Genomic DNA, 20,591 nt, shown 5'->3' on the forward strand with positions numbered 1-20,591 from the left:
CTTAGTCTAGAAAGAGCTTTTAGTGGTATAGATAGAAATAAAACACAGCTGCTAAGCTTAAACTTTGATTTCAGGCAGAAGAAATGGAGTGTTTACTTGGATAACTTCGTAACTATGAAAACAGTGGATAGAGAATACTTACTTAATTACCAAGGTGTGCCAGATTGTATAATCTTTATGCATAATTCCATCTGGTGGTAGGAGTAACATTTCAAAATCTTCCTTCATTGATGACTTCAAAAAAACCCTCAAACTTCTCACAGATAAATTGGAATAAAAGATGCTAGGATATTTTTGTTACTGAAGTAAAACTGCATGGAGAAGAGATAGCAATTCATTTATATTAGTAGAATGGTGCGATGAATGGAAGAAATCTGTCATCTGTCTCTTGTAAATTGACACTCATTTTCTGCTTCAGAAGGTATCCTGGGATGGCCTGGGCCCAAGTCGCACTCCACAGAGCAACTGAAAAATGGTGCCCTCAGCTCTTTATCATCTGCTAGTGCCAACATCACGTGGGCAATAGTACCATCTGCAGCCCAGGATGGACACTCACTACAGTCAAATACGGAGGTAAGCATGCTAGGTCTCTACAGGCCATTTCTGTGACATCTGAGACTTGACACTGGTTAGATGCAAACCGTGTACGATGGGAGATGCTTTTATTAATTACTTGGTTTACTCTTTTTTTTTTTTATAGTATCCGCTTTGTTTGAAATTAGTTGCAAAAATGCTGAGTTTCATGCAAAAGTGCACTCAAAAGTAGAAAAATACGTTGACAATATTGGTGTGTGCTTTTGCTTCTCTGAGCTACTTCAGAGAGTGGACTGTGGGGAGTGTACAGTCTCTTTTCTAGTCGTAAAAGCAATTAACAGACTGTCAGTACACACTTCTATCTTCTGGTGACAGAAAAAGAAAGCTCTTTGTTTTTTATGCTGGCTTGAGGTAGACAGCAGGCACTAGGACCATACCATTGCTTGCTACTTGTTCCTCCATGTTGCTCTTTTCTCTGGGTGTCTCTTTGAGTTGAAAAATAATATAGTCGAAAACTATATTATTTTCTGACCCCTTTTCCCATTAAGTAGTTATGGGCAGAACTTGCCCACACTGTCCTGCACCAGCCTGTTGATTTGTGCTTTTGTGGCATTTACTTGGTAAAGGGCAGTTCTGAAGCATCGACTCTTTGAGGAGGCTCACAGCTGCGTATCAGACATCTCATGCACTGAAATCTCACATCTCACCATGCCAAACTTCTCCACCTTCTGCTGTCTGCTTCGGTTACCAGTGCTGCCCACCAGGAAAACACTTCACTCTGAGAGATTGTAGGGCACCTGAAGCATGTGAGAGACCGGGAGAACTGGGAAGAAGTTTTTGAGAGAGCTGAAGAAACCCTTTTCTACTAGTGAATGCTCTTTGGCAATTGGAATGGCTTACATTAAATTATATCACCTTTAACAAAATGTGTAATGGCTGGGGACATCAATAAAGCTCTTTGTTTTTCCAGTTCTTTTGTAGTATCTTGAATTGAATATAGTTCAAAAGAAATCCAGGGATAAACCAGATTATTATTATTTTTTTTTAATGTTACGTGTTAGTTTGGTCCTCTTCCAGATCTATCTTTAGAAAGTAATTTTAAATTCTGTTACTCCTAGTGTCCATTAATCACAATGTTTAAATTACCTGTAATTGCTTTTTATTAGGAAGTTGTGTAATTTCTTCTCCAGATAAGTGAACTGCAGTTCTTATAGTGTGTTTTTAAGACAAGAGGTTATTTAAGAATATTGTTTTGGGAGTTACTGCTTTACTCACTGATACACTCAGTTTGTTTAATCAGAGGTTTTTTTGGCCTGGTAAAGCCAAATGGGATGTGGAAACATGGGCTTTGCAGCAAGAACATAAACAGCAGGAGCCGATTTAACTCAGGGTATCATTTTGCAGTTGAGTTGAGCCACTTATGACTTGTTTTAAATGACTTTTAAAAAAAAGTCCAGTCTCCTCCCCTTTATTTGCTGCTGAGAGATACTGAGTTGCGCGTGTGGCTTGAGGTACTGCTTTGTGGAACTCATGATTTATTGAGAAGGGAGTACCCTTGAAGAGCTGGATATAACCAAGGGAGCATACATAGTGTTTGTAGTACAGAGCCCTCGGTGCTCTGTGGGCAACCTTCCTGAAATTGGCAGTCTGCATCTGGAGGCCCTGGGGCACTAGCCCTTAAAAAAGGAGGAAAAAGGAGGCAAAAAAAGAAGAGAATAAAATTTTAAGTTATGATAAGCTCAGCTGAAGATGGTGTTTTTGGCAGAAGCAGCAAGTGGAACTCTGTGGATTGGTGGAGCAACGAGAAGCAGCTTAGACTCTTGTGTGTGATTTTTGTATGGTAATACAGTTTATTAAGCAGAAATTTGGTTTTGCCCCGAGGAAGTGGCCTGAATCAGGATTAATTCCTGGAAGCTGTTTCCAAACCTGTGTCTTCCCTGTGTCATTCAAGTGAAGCTTATTTCTCTTTATGATGGGCACTGGATGATCCTCATTTCTGAAGAACTTGGTAGCGTATTCTCGGAGCTCAGCTTTCAGAACATACGTGACAAGAGAAGTGAACCTTGCTTTTACAGAAGTTATGAGAAGAGAGTGCTGGTTCCTCTATTAGTGCTGTCAAAATTAATTCCAATTTCTTCTTTGACTGGATTCTAGAATTTTATTTTAGAAAATCTGTACTTTTTGTGACATAACCTCTATCTCTTAGTCAGAAGTTATACCCCAAAGGAATGGGAGCGAGCTTTTTTGCTATCACTCAGCATAATATAGTAGATGCACCGACCAAACAAATTGTGAATTGACCTGTGGTCTGAAATAGAAAAAGCCATTAAATTACTACCCTTGAGGGAACAACCGACTCAGCTGCTTATATTACAGAATGATATTTATGAGGAAAAGATAATTTTAGGTATGCGCAGCAGCAGTGATTTTAAAAAGAAAACAGAGATGTCTATGTTGGGCCGGGGGGGGTTGCGATGGCTGCGGAATCTTTCCCCTGTAGCAGGGTGGCAGTGGCAGCAGTTTCCTGGCAACATGACCAAGTGGCTGAGTGTCTTTAGTGATAGCTGTGTTAATTCTCAGCACAGCATGGAGACACTTCGCAGCAGTGCATTAAGCAACGTCATTAACAAACCAATAACTTGTTCTCTGCCGTGTTTTTTATATGTTTATGAAGAAGCATGGATCTTTATAATTCTCCTCTGGAATAACAAGGCTCATCTGATGCAATTTTCTATGAATGCTTAAGCATTCTTGAGGGATATAGTAAGTTCTGGAGTTGAGTTTTGATGCCGTAGATAACTGATGTAAAACCTTTCTTTTTGGTCTGCTGCACTGTCAGGGTTTCAGGAATGCAGAGTTTCTCCCCTGGTGAAATAATGTAGCAGCTAAAGATTCTTCTTTTTAGAGAATGTGTTGATGTTTACTGACTCTTGCTATTTAGAGTGTTTCTTCCTTTCAAATGCAAGGATATAATTTTAGGTACTGCTTAAGCTAGTTCAGAAAATACAAGATTTTGTGGCAGAGATTGTTTGCTTGTGTATTCCTTGCCTATTTTATCATGTCCTTTCCTGATGTTGCCGTTTCATCTTCCCAGATGAGCTTTCTCTTAGGGTTGTGATATAGGATGGCATGAAGTTAAAGCCTGTTATCTTCACTGAAAGAAACACCTGACAGTGAAATGCGGGATCAAGCACCTTTTTTTCTTATTTTTCATATTTTTTTTTTATGGTGTAAGCCTCCTTTTTTTGAGCTATAAGTTTCCTTTTTGATTTTTTTTTTGTTGTTCTTCTGTCCACCTGAAACATCAGGTGGAAGCAGGGATAAGGGCTGAGCGGAACAGAACTATTCTCCATCTGATGTGAGTTGATGTAAAATACTTTTGTGCGTCCTTTGGTGAACCACTTTGGACTTTTTGGCATTATCTGTATTGTAGTTTCAAGATGACGTTTAGGGTTTTTGCCTTAAAGCTGAACAGGACAACTCTGGTATGGAATATGCCAGAGTACACTCTTCAGAGCTGTGGCGTGAACTTGGTCTGTGTCCAGCCTGTGGTAAATAGGACCCTGCTTTCTTCATTTAAGAGTTTGTAATTTTGAAATTCTTTTCAAGAAATGCTGAAATTGATTAGTTTTAAAATCATTTATGAGTCTCATAATAAACTCAGTTGTAATAAATGTGGTGCCTACGTACAATAAAGGTGTGAATCACTTCCATGTGTCAGCTACTGTTCCAGTTCAACTAATTGTTGTTTTGGGTGTCAGAATTCCCCTTCTGAGCTGACAAAATGTAACCAGGGGCCAAAGGCTTCCCCTGGCAGCTAAATGTGGATGGGAATCAGGCAGGCTGCTCTCGTGCAGGACCTGAGAGAGGTGGAATTATTTTCTATTGATATAACAGTTTAGTTAAGAATTATTAGAAAGTCATGCTCTATCTACACCTGCAATTTAGCTCTCTTCATGTGAGTTTTATGCCTTAAAATGCCACGCCAGCTGATTCTTTCCATCCTGTGGATTTGGTATCTGTGCAGTCCCTCTGCTTTCCTGTCTGTAACTTTCCTGTGCTTGTGTGCATGAGAAACTGTACACATGCTCCGTATTGAAGTGTCTCTTTTTAATAGGATTGAAGTTTTAGCTCTGTAGGATTGAGGCTTTAGCTCTGATTATCTAACTGCTAAACGAGGTTTTAATTGTGATAGTGATTGCAAGGGCAGTCAAGTCCTGGTTATTAAAGGTATTTTGGTCCCCTAGATGATCTTAACCTTGATGTTTTTAACTGTAAGAAGGAACCGTGCTATTTACAGGAGGTGCTGAATTGTTTAGTTCTTAATTTTAAAAGATCATGTGTTTTTGTCCAATCTCTTCAAGTGATAGTCGCTTTCAAGCTGAAGTTGTTTTCTGTCTGTAGGTTAGCATACATCCTAATACGATGATGCTTCATCCTTTAAAGATGATACAATAGCCTTTGGAGCTATTACAGAATATGTTAGAGATTCTAAGAAATAATTTAAAAAGTGCTCCTGCAGTTTTAGAAACGAAGCTAGGTACAAGAATTTATTTCTAATTCAGTATTACCTTTTCTTTATATATCTGTGTCTCAGCAGACTTGCCTAGCACTGTGGATTGTTTCCTAGCACAAATTGTGCCTACTGTTTCCAGGTTCCTTTTTGTACTTGACGTGTATCTCTGTAACTGATGTTGGGAGATGAGCTTAGCCATGAACACACAGTGCTGGCCACAAGGGCAGTAACGGAAAGAGAACATATCAGGGTGGGAAAGTAACATTTGCAGTATTACAGAGAGTCCCTTTTCACTGTTCAGTACAGACATTACAGGATTTCTAAATGGGCTCTGCTTTTTGCCTTCTGCATGATTAAGTAGTTTTTAGGCTGGAGAGCACAGTAAATGGCCTGTAATGACTTGGATAGATAAATTAATCTCTAGGCAAAGATGGTACCAGTTAATCCATTCACTAGCAGACCATCTGAAAAATGAAATCTGAGATAATCAATTGAAGGTATATTTAAGGATAATCAAGGGAAGGTATATTTAGAGATTAAACGTACAATTACACTAAAAGTAGAATTAAATGACCCTAAGCCTGCTACAGCAGGATGGACAATGACTAAGATCATCTAGCTAATTTTGCTTTTATTTTTTGCTAGCTTTCTGGAATAGTTACTCTGTCAACAAAGAACCTCTAGTAAAACTGTTTATGCAAATAATTAATAATAATTTAACTCGAGCCAAAACCATTGCATTTTGTTGAGTCACTCCCACCTCCAAAATGCATGTATACCAGCTGTTATCAATCTCATATGTTTGAGAGTAATAGTCTGGTTAAAATAAAAATATGAAGCTTTAATACAAAATTTACATCTAATTTGAATAAACATGAGGCTCTGATTCATGTGGCATTCTATAATTAATAGTGAAATTAAGTGAAAAATAATCATTGGAATGTAAAGAACTTGGATTCCTTTGCAATACAGCTTAAAAATTGAGTTAAAATGGATCAGTTGCTTACTCTGCTTATTATAAAACCTGTGCCCTCTGCAAAGTGAGCTCTGAAGCCAATGTTAATTTTATTTCAGGATTGTGTGCTAATTGATTTGTTGTGTGCCAATTGATTTGCTTTGTGCTGTCAGTGTTATTTCTTAGTATGTTTATATATGTGGGTTTGGCAACACTGCTCATTAGTAAGCTTACCCATCTCATTAAAACTGTCAATAATTTATCTGGACTATAGGAGTTGGGCTGAACTCTTCTACAAGTATTTGCCTTGGGTTGGTATTGCTTTATCTTGTGTAGTGAAGCATCATCCAAACTGGCTTCAGCTCTTCCATCTGGTCTTGCTACGAGAAAACAGGGTATTCTGCTCGTGGTGATGAATTCTGGTGATCCTTTATGTGAAAAGCTGGGAATGTGGAAACAGCTGGGATGAAAGTATTTAATTATAAAACTTTGTCTCAGAGGAGAAGTTGAAAGGAGAAGATGAAGGAGGTAGGACTCTTCCACATCATAATGTAGAGATTGCAGAATTGTAGAGAGTCATCATCACAGTCCGAGATGGACCAGGTGATTCATCAGGCGTTACATGTAGAGAGTTCTCCTGGCCTCAAGAAGTTAGCTGTATAAAAGATGACAATCTTCTAGGCTCAATTTGTGTCATGTATACGTTCTCCTGGTATGATCTGTAAGGATTTATTTTTCTTTTGAAAGACTTGAGCCTGTCTTTTTTTTTCATTATTATTTTTAGAGTGTGTGTGGCAGCAATCAGAATGTGTATAGAGGATGGGACAAGAAATTGCAGGAAGAGTCAGGATGGTTTAGTAAGTGCGTTGCCTTGAGAAAAGATTGTTAATACTGTTTGTATTAACGTGTTTACGATTTCTTTCCTCTGATAAATCTGCTGGCGTGTGATATTGCATACAAGAAATAGCACTGTGAGAACTGGATTTACATATAGATTAGTACTGCAAGACCAGATGATCGTAAAGGTTAAATTTGCAGTTGTCCATTTTTTTTGTGCCCTGTGTGTATGCGAATGGTATATTATTGACTAACATGGTAGCATTTTTCTGGCATAAATTTGCATAGCTAGCATACAAAGCCACATAAAAGAGAATTACATCTGAATGAGTGACTTTAATTCTGTTACTTCCTAACTTTTCAGCTACTGGGCTTTGCAAGCAGAATCATTATGGAATCAGAGGGTACTCCAGTTTGGAAGGGACCCTCAGAGGTCCAGTGACACAACACTCTGCTCAGGGCAATGTCCAGTCAAGTCCTGGAGAGGAGGTCCCCCAGCATCTCTGCACAGGCTGTTGCAGTTTCTCTAGAGATTTTTTTTAACAGGAGCAAAGGTTTGTTTGAGTGTGATGCCTTTCCTTATCCGTATGATGTACGTGGTGGTTGACAAAAATAGCCTGCTGGGTCCTTTACCAAAAAGTGTTTGCCTTTCCCTTCTAAGTAGGAGTATGAGGCAAGTTGCTCCTGGTTCTTCAGATTTTGGTATTTTTGGTTTTTTGTTTGGTTTGGTTTGTTGGTTTTTTTAATCTTTCAGAATCCCATTTTAGAGAGGATCCCTTTAAATACAGGGGGGTGGACACAGAGTATGGCCTTCTGCCATGCTTTCCTCCATGTTAGTCTCCCTTACCAAACTGCAGCTCAGTGAAGTCTTTTGTCTTTAGCTCCCCAAAAGTTGTAAATGTGCCTTTTGGACCCCTCACAATCTCAGAAGTCCTGCCTGGCCAGGGATGGGAATCTGTCCTGCCACACTGTGTGGTTTCTTAGCTTGTGAATTCTGAGTAGCTTATTTTAGATAGCATCAGATGCTGTATTTATAGCCATCTTATTTCTAAAAAATTCGATTCTCAAAACAAAACTGACTATGTTTTGGAAAATTGTTCTTCACTAGTATCTGTATTGCATTAGAAATAGGATTTGTTAAAATTGTTTATGATGTGATACAGTATTTTTGTGGTTTTAGGTTAGCATAAAATTTACTGTTGTGATTTATGCTAGCCTTCAAGGTTTTTTACTTCAATTTAGGACAAGTCCGTGGGGCTTTTCTCTTTGTGCATTTCTTTTTTGTAGTGTCATGTTGCTGTTTGTTTCTGATGATACCAGTGATGAAAAATATTTATTCCCAGTTCTTACTGAATTTATGCAATGCTGCAAAGTCCTCTTGTGTTTTAGGATTCGGATTAAACAATGCTGTACTTCAGTAGCCTTCATTTCATGAAAGATGCTCACAAGATGTGTGGACTGGTGCTGGTACTTAATCTTTTCCTGTAGAGTCTGTGCTTGGGAATTAGCTGCTTTTCAGCTGGTTTTTAGGACTGACTACCTTAGATTTATGAAAATAGAAATTTACATCTTGAAGAAGATATGAACATGTAGTGAAAAAGTTGTCCAACAAATGTTATTTAGCACCTAACGGTTACAATGCTGTAGGTAATGCAAATGAGGATCTCTGTTTAAAAGGATGTTAGTTCACTGCTTGTTTTTTTTATTCTTAAATGTAATCACTTTCATGGATGTATGCAAGTTAGTGCAGATTTGTCGATTCTGAGACAGTGACAAGCCCTGCAAGAAGCTAACTGCTAATTATAAATTACTACTTTTGGAGTATTCTTACTATATCTGCTTTACAAAGAGAATTCTAACTTTGGTATTGAGAGTAGTGAAAACCTTACGAGGCCAATTTGTCACATTAGTGTAAAAGTGCTAAAGTTCTCTGACCTCAGAGAGTTATATTTAATCTTACACCTACAGAAAATCTGTTTGCAAGCTCTGAAGTTACACAAGTGAAAGTGTAAATGATGCTTGCAAACCTGTATCATTAACGAAGGGAATCTGAAAATCAAAATGAGGTCTTTGACTTCTATGTGCACTAGTGGAACTAATTGTAATTAGATAACTCTACAGAAATATGGCGATCCTTGCGTAGTCTGAAAATACTCATTCTGCTTAATGTTGCTTCTGAACAAACCCTGCAAGTAATTTATTCCATCTTTCTCACAATGCAGAAATGTTTCATACAGTGTTATTTTTTTAGTATCTTTTGCAACTTTTTGAATGTAAAAAGACTTAAGGACTACTTCCCTTGGAATATTATTAAATGATGTCTTTTTATACAGATGTTTTAAGTTCCTAATATTTATCCTCTTGCTCCTGACTACATAAAAACTTTTTCATGCCTTAATGAAAAGTCTTAGAATATTGTGGTGTAATTATATAAAGAATTGCCTTACGAGTCCTATAGAAGTCCTCAGTGTGTCCCTGTCGGGACACACATGGTCTCTGCTTCTTACTATGATGGAGAAAAGGTTGAGTTACGCAATGCCTTCTTTGCCTCAATCTTTGCTGGTGACATCATCCTTCAGGAATCCCAGGCCTCTGACATCAGAGCGAAAGGCTAGAGGAAGACTTCTCATGGGATGCATCTATGACCACGGAGGGAGTTGGCCAATGTCATTGCAAGGCCACCATCTATTGTCTTTAAAGGGTCATGGTGTTTGGGAGAGTTCATGAAGACTGGAAGGAAGCGAATCTCAATCCTGTCTTCAAGAAGGGCAAGAAGGAACGTTTGGGGATGCTCTGGTAACATCTGGGAACCTGCAGTTTGTTCAGCTTCTCCTCAATTCCTGGGAAGGTGGTGGAGCAACTAACCCTGGAAAGCATCTACAAACACATGAAGAACAAAAAGGTGATCAGGAGTAATCAGCATGGATTTACAAAGAGGAAATTGTGCTTAACCAGCATGATAGCCCTCTACAATGAAGTGACTAGCTTGGTGCATGTGCAGAGAGCAGTGGATGTTGTTTGCTTTGACCTTGGTAAGGTTTTTGACCCTATCTTCAGTAACATTCTCATAGACAAACTGACAGAGTATGGATTAAATAAGTGAGCAGTGAGGTGGATTAAAAACTGTCTGAATGGCCAGGCCTGGAGGGTTGTGATCAGTGGTACAAGGTCCGCTTGGACGCATACACTAGTGGTGTAGTCCAGGGGTCAATACTAGGGCCACTACTGTTCAACGTCTTTATTAATGACCTGGATGATGGGGCAGAGTGTACCCTCAGCAAGTTTGTAGATGATAAAAAAACCTGAGAGGAGTGGCTGATGAGTCAAAAGGATTGTGCTGCCATTGAGAGGGACCTTGACAGGCTGGAGAGAGAGGAATCTCATCGAGTTCAACACAGGGAAATGCAAAGTTCTGCTGCATCTGGGGATATCTGAGGGTAAACCCCTGCACCAGTACGGGCTGGAGACCAGCTGGCTGGAAAGCAACTTTTGCAGAGAAGACCTTGGGGTCTTGGTGGACAACAAGCTGACCATGAGCCAGCAATGTGCACTTGTGGCAAAGGTGCCAACAGCATCCTGGGCTGCTTTAGGAAGAGTGTTGCTGGTGGATCAAGATCTTTCTCCTCTCCTTGGCAGAGGTGAGGACACATTGGTTGTGCTATATGCAGTTCTGGGCTCCCCAGTACAAGAAAGACATGGGTTTACTGGAGTGGATCCAGCAAGGATCCACAGAGATGATGAAATTTCTGGAGCATCCTTCACATGAGGAGAGGCTGAGAGAGCTGGGACTGTTCATCCTTGGAGAAGAGAAGGCTCAGAGGGGTATTATCAATGATGGGAGGCAGTGAAAGACAGGGTGATGGAGTCTTCTCAGTAGTGCCCAGTGACAGGACAAGAGGCAGCGGACCCGTCAATCTGGATGTCAGAAAATGCTTTTCCACTGTGAGGATGATCAAACAGTGGCAGAGGTTGTCCAAAGAGGTTGTGGAGTCTCCATGCTTGGAGATACTAAAAAGCTTAGCTGGACGTGGTCCTTGACAACTCTTTCTAGGTGTCCCTGCCTGAGCACAGCGCAGGGGAAGAGGTCCATTCCAACTGAAATGATACTGGGATTCTGTATATTCCTTTCTTTCCCCCGCAACAAATAAACAAGATGAGACCGATGTCATGCCTGACAGTACTGTTGCATGGTATGTGTTGTGAACTATGTTGGAAAATCAAGCTATGGGCCTTATAACTGAACTAATGATCTAAAAATTAATTTCTAGCACAGCAGTTAATTTGCAAAATTGACTTGTGGAAGATGTTTTGGAAGAACAGAGGCAGTTTTTGCCCTTTGACAGAAAGGTAGCTTTTAACTCTTGTGATTCTGTCGCAGACTTGTCAAAGTGTCTTTTTCCTGAAGACTTTTTTTTAAAATGCGGAATGTTTTCTTCAGAAACAGTTTCTTTCCCTTTTAGGTTTCATCTGTTCAGAAAGAATCGGCATGTTTTCTGATGAAGACCGCTGAGTAGAACATCCATTTTGTTTCCCAGCAGATGACCTCTCTAAATCAATCCCAGTTCTAATGAAGTGACCTGTTTAAAATAGATCTCTGCCAGCGTGTGTTTTTATGTCTTCAGCCTTTAGACTTTGAAATTAATCCCTTCACAGGATTTTTGGAAATGATTTTATGAAAAATCCTAGTGCTTCGGCCCAGTGTTGGAAACTCATTTTGGTTAAAATGATTTTAAATACAAGCCCCTTTTTGGTGCTTGTTTATAACTGGTTCAGTGTTTGATTCTCAGGGTTGGCACCCCCTCCTGCCCGTGCTGTTTGTGCCCGGGCAGAGCTGCCCACAGCTCAGTGGCTTTTACAGCGTGCTCTGACCACACAGGAACGGAGCAAATCCCCGCTCTCCTGCTCCAGCTTTGCAATGATATTTTAGAGGGGGAGGGAGGAAGGAACGTATGTCTGCGTCTGATAATTCAGAAAAGCTGCCATTAAAGGATAATCACCTGACATCGTACTGAATGCTTACACGTCGGCTGCTACTAAACTGTGTACTATTCCTGTGGAAAGAAAAGAATTAAAAACCTGATCGGACTTCTGTGACACTTTAAAGATAGAGCAGCTTTGTGTTTTGTGGCTGTATATCCACACACCCAGTGTTGTGCTTACACGGTTGTTTTTTTTTAAAAGAAAATATGTGTTAGTTAAAAAACAAATGTCTATTTCCTGTGCTCTTTAAAAAGCAATTCACTAATTACCTAGAACAGCTAATGGGAAAAGAAGGAAATACGGAAAGGATATTGCTTACTGAAGGTGCCTGCTGTTCAGTTCCTGTGACATAAATTGTAAACTGCTGCTTAAGTTCTTATTTTCTTGGAAAGTGAGAAAAGATGCAGCCAGCTGATATCATTCTACATGCACTAAAGGTCAGTAGCAGGTTGATAACTCCAATAGTCGAGTTGTTGGATGCTTGGTGCCCTTGCACGTCGTCTTAAAACAGGCAATAGTTAAGATAATTAAGATTATAGTCCTTATTGCAGAATGGTCATTAAACACGCTTGATCCTAATGTTATATTGTACTTATCCTCCCTGATGAGCGAAAAGTCCTTCAATTAAAACAATGCAAACACTACTTTCCCGGGCACTTAAACTGCTTATAGGGTTGCCTGCCCTCACTGGGAACGTTGTGTAGAGCAGCAGTGAGGGGCAGTTGCTGTTTTGTTACTTACACTCTGAAAGGCATGGAAAACCTAAGATCTATTTTAGCAGGAAAGAAAGAAGGATTTTTGCCCCTGGCTGAATGTGCAGTCTTCAGGAGAAAGAGAAAATTCTTAATATATGATTTAGTCTGCAAACTTGGTGGTGTGTGATTTGTTTATTTTCTGATGCTGTTGGCAACTAAAGGTTACACGGCTGTTGTGTGTTCACTGGAAAGCATGGTACCTGCCAGCACGTTCTGTCTCTCACACTTGTGCACGCTCACGCACGCTCGTGCCCCCTCCCTCCTGCCCCCGGCCCGGAGGACAGCCCGGCAGAGATATCCTTTGGGAAGCAGCAACAGCACCATTTCCCAGTTGGAGCTGTGTGCAGTTAAGCTCCCTGATCTCGGTGCCATGTGATTGGAAAGGCAAGGAGCAGATTGACATCCGGAGCACACTCTCCAACTCGTCGGATAGCCCAAAAAAAAAAAAAATAGAAAAAGGCAGGGGGAGTGAGGAGGGGAGGTTCCCGTGCTGTTTTTTTTTTTTTTTCTAGAGCTATTAATTCCTGCTGGAGCTTGTTTGCCGCGAGCTCAGTTCATGGCAGTGACAGAAGCAGCAGTGCTTATTCGGTAGCTCAGTGCTCTCAATGAGGTCAAGCTGGATCAAAGGGAAACCTCCTGTGGAAGCATCTACTGTAAGTTCTGCTACGGCTTTTTCCACGCTCCCTCTGAATGAATGGAAGCCTGTACAGCCGAGCCAGGCTTCGGTGCTGTATGCTGCCTCCCCGACTGTTAATCTCCTATCAGGTTATCAGGTTTTATGTTAATTGAACTTCTCAGTGAGGTGTCAGTTGGATAATAATGCTGTGCATTTTGGGAGGAAAGGGCTTATTGTTCTATCCTTTTCTTTTCTGAGGGAGTGGGAGGAAGAAAGTGTGGTTTTGTCCTTTTGAAAAGCTCCAAGCTGTTGAGGTTGCAGCTCACCAGATTCTGTTTTATGTAATCTACATATTCTACTTTCTAAATAAAGGAATAGTAAAGCGTCTTTCAAATGTCCTTGAATTTCACCAAATAGCTATTCTTTTGGGAATAGCTAACTAAACATTTATTCAATTGAAAAAAAAAAAAAAAAGAGAGAAAGAGAAATCTACTTTATTCAAATCTTGGAAACATCTGTAGTAACTAAATTTCGGAGACACTCTCCTTACACAAGCTGCTGTTCACCTGAGGGGTCTCTAATGTGATCATTCAGAAATATTCTTTGAAACTTTATTCTGAATATCAGCTGGTTTTAATGATACTTTTCATCTGTAAAGACTTCTGCAGTGAGATGAAAAATGTTTGAAAATTGTTATGAACTGGCTGTTTCTGCAGAAATGCTATTTAGCATGAGGGAATGTGAAGTTTTGCAGGTAGTGTTGTCTCATTTACAGCATGGAATCCTCGGGGAATAATAAAATGCTGGGCTGTAAATTTTTCAGCTCCATAACCTATAATTCCATAACTTTTTTTTTTTTAAGTACAAAAAGCTTACCTTACCTTACATATCCGGAAGGCTTGCAGAGTGGTTTTGATGGATTGAACAAAATAACCACCACCTGTTTGGATTATTGTTAATAATATATTGTAAACCCTGAGAAGAAATAAAATATCACAAATCATTATCCCTTTCTGCTTTAAAGTCCCTCTTGAAGGGGGATGGTGTGATTCCTCTCTCTTGATATTCAGCTTGTATGTCTGGAGACTGGGCAGTACTGGGATTGTTGTGCCGCCAAGCAGCTTAGCGTTGCAAATGTCAGAAAGACTCATGGTGTTGCCTTGACCTCCAAAATCTAATGTCTTTGTTTTTTTTGTCAAAGATGTGTACTGTAATTGTAGTCTTCTTTTTGTCTCCTTCAGTTAATAGTCTTGACTTTCTTAGATATGTAACTTGTAATTGGATAGAGGAAAGGAAAAAAATATAGTGTGAAATCAAGTCATGCAACATTTAGGTGTGAAGTATGAATATTTGCTGGAGAGATTTATGAAACAAACTCTTGAAGACTCATTTTCGTCTGTGTACTTGTATTTAATAAATAGAAGACCCATTATTTTAATATGCTATGGTATTTGTCTGGCATCTCTGCAATATCAGTATGAGAAGATGATGTGTTAAATTAGCATTTGATACTTGCCACTTTTGTTCTGAGGATAGAATTGAAATGCTTTATGAACCCATCACTGGATTTTTCTATTTTGAATTTGTATCTTTTCTCGGTTTTAACAGAGGCTGTCTTTGGTTCCATTGAGAAAGCTTCATTTTTAAACATATATAGTGGAAAAAAACCCATACTGTATCTTTTTGTCCAGATGGTGATGTTTCTTTTCATTTCAGCATTCAGCTTCAGAGTTGATCCTAGTTGAAGATGAAATGACAGATACTGAAGATAACGAAGAGGAGGATTTAGGAGTCATGGATGATCAACGTAGTGTAATTCTCCATCTCATCTCTCAACTCAAACTTGGCATGGACCTTACCAGGGTATGGACACTGTATCTCTTTTATAGTTGTTCATTATTTTTAATTCTTCTCATCCTTCTGTGTGTGTGTGTGCATGTGATTCCTGTGAGCACGTTTTGCCCCTGTGGACATGGAATTTTGGCTCTTTGTAAAGGTGTAGTTCCAGAGAGCTATGGAGTGCTGTTTCCTGCTAAGCAGGCTTTCACAGGAAGTAACCACATCACATATGTTAGGTATGAGGGAATGGGGTGGGGGGAAGGGAAAGAAAAAAAGAAGAAAAAAAACAACCCCAAAACTCTTCCATATTCTTTTATAAGTCTTTCAAAGCGACCGTATATTGTATAGGTATCTCACATGTATGTTAAGTCAGGGTGCACTGAGTTTTTGAGGAACAATAACTGCAGTTGTTTTGATGAAGGAGATAATGTGCTCAAGTTACTGCTTTGTAGATTTGATTCCATTTAATTACTTGGCAGCTTCCAAAAAACCATGGTGGTAAAGAAATTACAGTCTTCAGTGTGTCACTGTTCTTGTCTGTGCTAAGCAGCTCACCAGTTTAACCTTCTGTGCATCCTTCTGGTCCTGGAAGCAGTATAGTTATGAGCTTATCTGTACTGATATGATCAGAGAGGCTACAGAGTCTGAGAAATTTCCCATAAGTCGAGTTTTGGAAATGAGGTGGATGTTCTGGAAGCACAGAATGCCTATTTTTGAGTAGTCGTACATTCCATGAAACCTTCTCATGGGGCTTAATAAATAATCAAGTGGATTTTTGTAAAGATGTGGAATACCCTGTCCTTCCACAAAGGTTTTCTACTTAAAAAAACCCAAACAAAGAAAACCCCTATAACCCACTTCCCCAAAATAAGAACAACTCATTCTGACACACCTCCCCCCCCCCCCCCCCCCCAAAAAAAAAAATTATTAGGCCAGCCCCTCCCCCCCATTCCCTAAACAATTTTTTTTTTTTTTGCATAAATGAAAGAAGCCTGGGGTGTGCTTTCCCGGGAAGTGAAGAGAAAACTGGATGACGGGTCAGGGATCTACAAAGAAAAGAAACCACCCCCCCAGCCCCCCCCCCCCCCCCCCCCCTCCCCAAATAAAAAAATGTTTGGAATGACCAGAGAGTTTCCCTTGTGCATGAAGAAGCTTTGCAGGAGATTGTTCTCATGGGCATTTTGATATTCTGAAGAGTTCATCTGCTTTCCTTTTTGATCTTACATATTAGTCAAAATCTTTTTTAGTATCACTTTCTTACAAAATAAGACTTTCTCAATATAGTCTTTTCTGCTTCCTCTGGAGCAATTGACAATATTTAAAAATGCTTACATTTTTAAGACTGAGCAATCCCATTGATCTGTTGCTAAGTATAGCTCTTGAATAGCTGCACAGAAATTAAAGTTTTGTTCTAAATAGAACAAAAGTTTCATCATTTCATTTGTGAATAATTTATACCTGTCACTTCTTAGTATGTCTGGGGTTATGTATAGTTCATTTTTGGTTTTGTTTTTCATACAGTCCTCAATTTTTTCATAGCTCTTCCTCTTTTCTGTGTTGGTTTGCTAAGGCTGTCTGAGTCCATAATGTTTAAACTAGACTAAGATTGTGGTGTTCTTGTGTCTTCAAACATTTTGTCTTTGGTAATGAACAAGATTTTTCTTCCCTGATTTCCAGTGTCATCTTTTTGTCTTGGCAGAGGAAGCAAAATCCCAAAGACACACAATTAATGTAAATAAGAGAAATTCCTGTATGTAAGAGAAGTGTAGACACTTAAAAGTAGGAAGGTATATGATAACCTATTTCTTACATAGTGTTCTTAGAGCACACTTTTTGAGGATAGTGACGAATATCATCAGATCTATAGTATGGCAGAATATTAACATGCATGAATATAGATATAATACCCTCAGTCTGAAAAGAGGAACAGGCATATGGCAGATTAGATCTATCTCTAGTCTGTGTGATGCACGAATACACATATGATGAGTATTAATGAGACATGCCACATGTGCACATCACTATTCTGACCATTTTGAGGATTAAAAAAAATAATTACAAGACAGCTGGCTGCTTTTTTTATTAACGTTGCTTACTGGCGTAAGGCCCTTTGGGCCACAGACGTGTGATGATAAAGCTTGGTTTGTTGCCTGCACCTCTTCTCATTTTTCGTTATTCCTCTGAAAGTCAGCTTTCAGATAGCCTTGATGCTGGTCAGCTTCTGCTGGAAGTGGTTGTGGCACAGCAGTTGCTGATACCAGGGGGTGTTTTATATGTTTCTGTTTTCCTGTGCCTTCTTCCCAAGGGTTGTTTCTTTGGTTCATTTTGTGAGCTATGGATTGTAACGTGCTCCACACGTGAACAGAGAGCTCTTCTGAGCCCTTGGTGGCTTTGAGTTCCGGATGCATAATCATTGCCTTCATGTACCACATCAGAGGGAACAGCATCTTTTCCTTTTCCTACGGGGTGATGGCTTATAGTTACTCTTGGCCTTGCCTGCACTGACATCAGTTTCCCACAGTGCTGATAGCCACATTTAACGTTGCAGAGGTGCTTCGCTTCTGAGATGTGTCACGCTGCCATGCCTTTTAATGAGGAGTTAAACAGTAAAAATCTGCTGTGACAGAAAACACCCGCAATGAAGTATTAAATCTGCATGGGGATTTGCTAGAACAGGATTGACTCTGTGGTGGCCAAATAGACTTCAATAGCTGCCAGAGAGAGTTGGGTGGGTGCAGTTCACAGCAGCAAAACATAATACAAAACCGATACCTTGGACTGGGCTAGGACTTCAAACCTCACTTAAAATGGAATTGCTGGGGAAAAAATAAGTTTCTAAATTATTTGTTATTTGGACTTTTAAAAAATGAAAAATAGCGCCAAAACCCACTGGCAGCCTGATGGATTTGTTGGCAAATGGCATCTAATGGGTTGCAATTAATGCTAACAGTTTGTACAGATGGGTGATCACTCCCCTGCATTCCCTCACCTTCCCTACGCAGTTCACATGTGCTAAAAATAAAGGGCTGCCATTCTGTGTAAAAAGGACTGCCAGTAATTCTGCAGAATATCAACCTTTTGTAAGTTAACATTGTAGTGTGTTCATGATGTTGTAAGTTTTAAATTTGCTTGGCAATATACTTCTACTTTGTAATTTTAAAGTATAAGTAGGATGAAAATAGCTTGTATTATTCCCCCAGCAACACAGACAACAGTGGGAAGCTTTTGTACCTCTAAGAGAAGGACATTTCAGCATGGGGTGCCTTGGCACATTTTTGAAAAAAGTAGGGAATGGTACTGACACCCATGGTTTGCCTCGCAGCAAATAGTAGAGGGGATAAATATCTCTGCTCTTAACAAGTCATGCTCTTACCTTTTTCAGTTGCATGCAGGTCTGGTTAGGTGTAGGTGAATTCATCTAGGAGATTATGATCAAGCTTTGAGCCAATATCCTCTTTTTAACCTCCATGAAAACAGAAGAATGTCGGTTAAACTGCTTCCTTTTCACCTGAAGCCTGAGAAAGAGGAAGAACAGAGATTATTCAAACAGTTTAGAATGCAAGTGGGAGATTTTTTGCTTCAGACTTCAGCAACTTGGTATTTATTCCACAGAAATTCTTATGTCCATTTGGTAGTCATGCCCACTTTTTCTCAGAGGAAAAAATTAGGCAATTTTGACTTCTTATGCAATTACCAAAAAAAATATTAAATTGTTGTAGTCCAGTCCAAAGCCAATATAAAGAATATAGGTCCTAAGTGTATTTTTCTGAACAGTGCATTCTGTTTGGCTGCAGAAAGTTGAAAACCTCATTTCTTTGGAAGCTAGAATACTAGTACAAGTGCATGACAGTCCCAACACTGGCAAGAAGAATGGCCTATGCTTCCAAATTTGTTTATTTCTATTTCGCTTATTTCTACAGAGGTAAAGATAGTGCCAATTAAAAAAATAGATTGACTGCTGTGATTTGATTTTTTTTTTGGACTGTGTTGGTGTGTGGTGGTGTTACATACTGAAACGTTGAGGCACTGAAAGTATTTAGTAAAAAGCAGTGTTTTCTAGGCATATTTTGTAAGCCTTTTGGAATTGTGTAGGCTTTAAAACTCAAATACTTTTTCATATGTAGTTCTATCTCCTTTTGCGGAAACAATTCAATTACTCTGCACTTTGCAGTGAGTCCTTTCCTGCCATAATTAAGGATGTAGTTTCCATTTTAGTTGGGCTTTTAAAGCAAGATCATATGAGCTGGAGTTCAGGCTTTATTCAGATTTTAAATTGGTTCTTGAAACTGAACGATAAGAGTCCAGTGATTCCTAACACCTCATTTAGTGGCTGTGGTGGTGAAGCTGTGTTAGGTACGTAGCTGCAGGGCACACAGCTAGTACTTGTGGGAGTGGATGTGAGGACTATATGATCAAATCAACAGGATCAAACCACAGCAAGTCTTAACGTTGTACCATAAAATTTGCAGCATCTTAAGTATGGTGTGTAGTTTTCTTTTCTTCCTTCCATGCTAATAAAGGTCACTCTTTTTAGAGAAGAGAGACTTGGGACATACCAAGATGCAGAGTGCTGCTTATTCCAGGGAGTTTCCCTACCCTGTTAACTCTCTGCAGTGAAATGGTGGGCACTGCTGGTATTTCTGGACAGAAGTGATGGGGTGTGGGGTATTTTTTTCCCCTCTGTTTTGCTGTCAGTTTCTCCTTTGTTAACCTAATCTCGGAGTGTACAATTTATATTAAAATGAGGTCCTGTCTTGAGGGTCAGTAATGCTGAATTGCATATGAATATTTGGCCAGAATGAGAGTGCTGCAAGTAAGACGGGATTGTTTAAAGAGCTAAAAATACCCTAGGAAAATCTACTGCCTTTCCACTTTGCCTTCCAAAGTTTTAGATTTCACTTCTAAAAAGCAGTCTCCTCAGCCCCTCGCTGTCACACCACCGTGGGGACTGTAGGCTGCCTCCAGCACTCTGGAGTCTGCCACGCATAGTGTAAAATTAAGGTCCTGCATCTTTTGGGGCCTCATTAGGCTGGTAACAGAGACCGCGTAGAGTCCTCAAGGCTTCCAGAGCAGAGTCAGAGGAATATTGCAGACAGAACTTTGCTTGATTTATATCTAAACTTGTAAAAATTATTAGCCTATAAAAGGCTCTATGTGTGTAAATAACATACAGGAGGAGAGAGCTAATGAGCGTGTGTGTTAGCGGAGCGGTTATATTTTTTTTGCAGTTGTGGCATGTTGACTTAACTGTGTAGCTGTTAAGACTGCGTTTGAGCCATTCTGATTGGATTTTTTTTTTCATGTTTACAAGTTTTCTTTGAAAAGAACTAAATGATTAATAGAAGTTTGACAGCTTCTATTTTATCATCCATGGGATCCAGAAGGACTGAACTGTACTTTGCTCTGGCTCAGAACAGCAAGCTGGGGCGGCAGGGGGGAAGGCAAATGTGTTTATGATGGAAGGGTGGCTCCCTGCCTGCTGTAAATAACCCTTGCTTTTGGGAAAGGGAGAAAGTAAATGCATTGAAGAATTAAAGAGGAAAGCAGAATTGTTTTAAC

The 20,591-nt window shown here is 39.6% G+C and overlaps 1 protein-coding gene across 1 annotated transcript in view; it reads left to right on the forward strand.

The window, feature by feature from the left end:
* Positions 1 to 20,591, forward strand: part of OSBPL10 (oxysterol binding protein like 10) — a 111,795-nt gene that overhangs the window by 74,240 nt on the left and 16,964 nt on the right. The window contains exons 7-8 of the mRNA XM_014937625.1: positions 419 to 573; positions 14,910 to 15,056. Of these exons, the coding sequence (XP_014793111.1) occupies positions 419 to 573; positions 14,910 to 15,056 (302 nt within the window). The remainder of the gene's footprint in view (positions 1 to 418; positions 574 to 14,909; positions 15,057 to 20,591) is intronic.

This window comes from Calidris pugnax, unplaced genomic scaffold, assembly GCF_001431845.1.
Source record: "Calidris pugnax isolate Ruff unplaced genomic scaffold, ASM143184v1 scaffold11, whole genome shotgun sequence".
Taxonomy (NCBI): domain Eukaryota; kingdom Metazoa; phylum Chordata; class Aves; order Charadriiformes; family Scolopacidae; genus Calidris; species Calidris pugnax.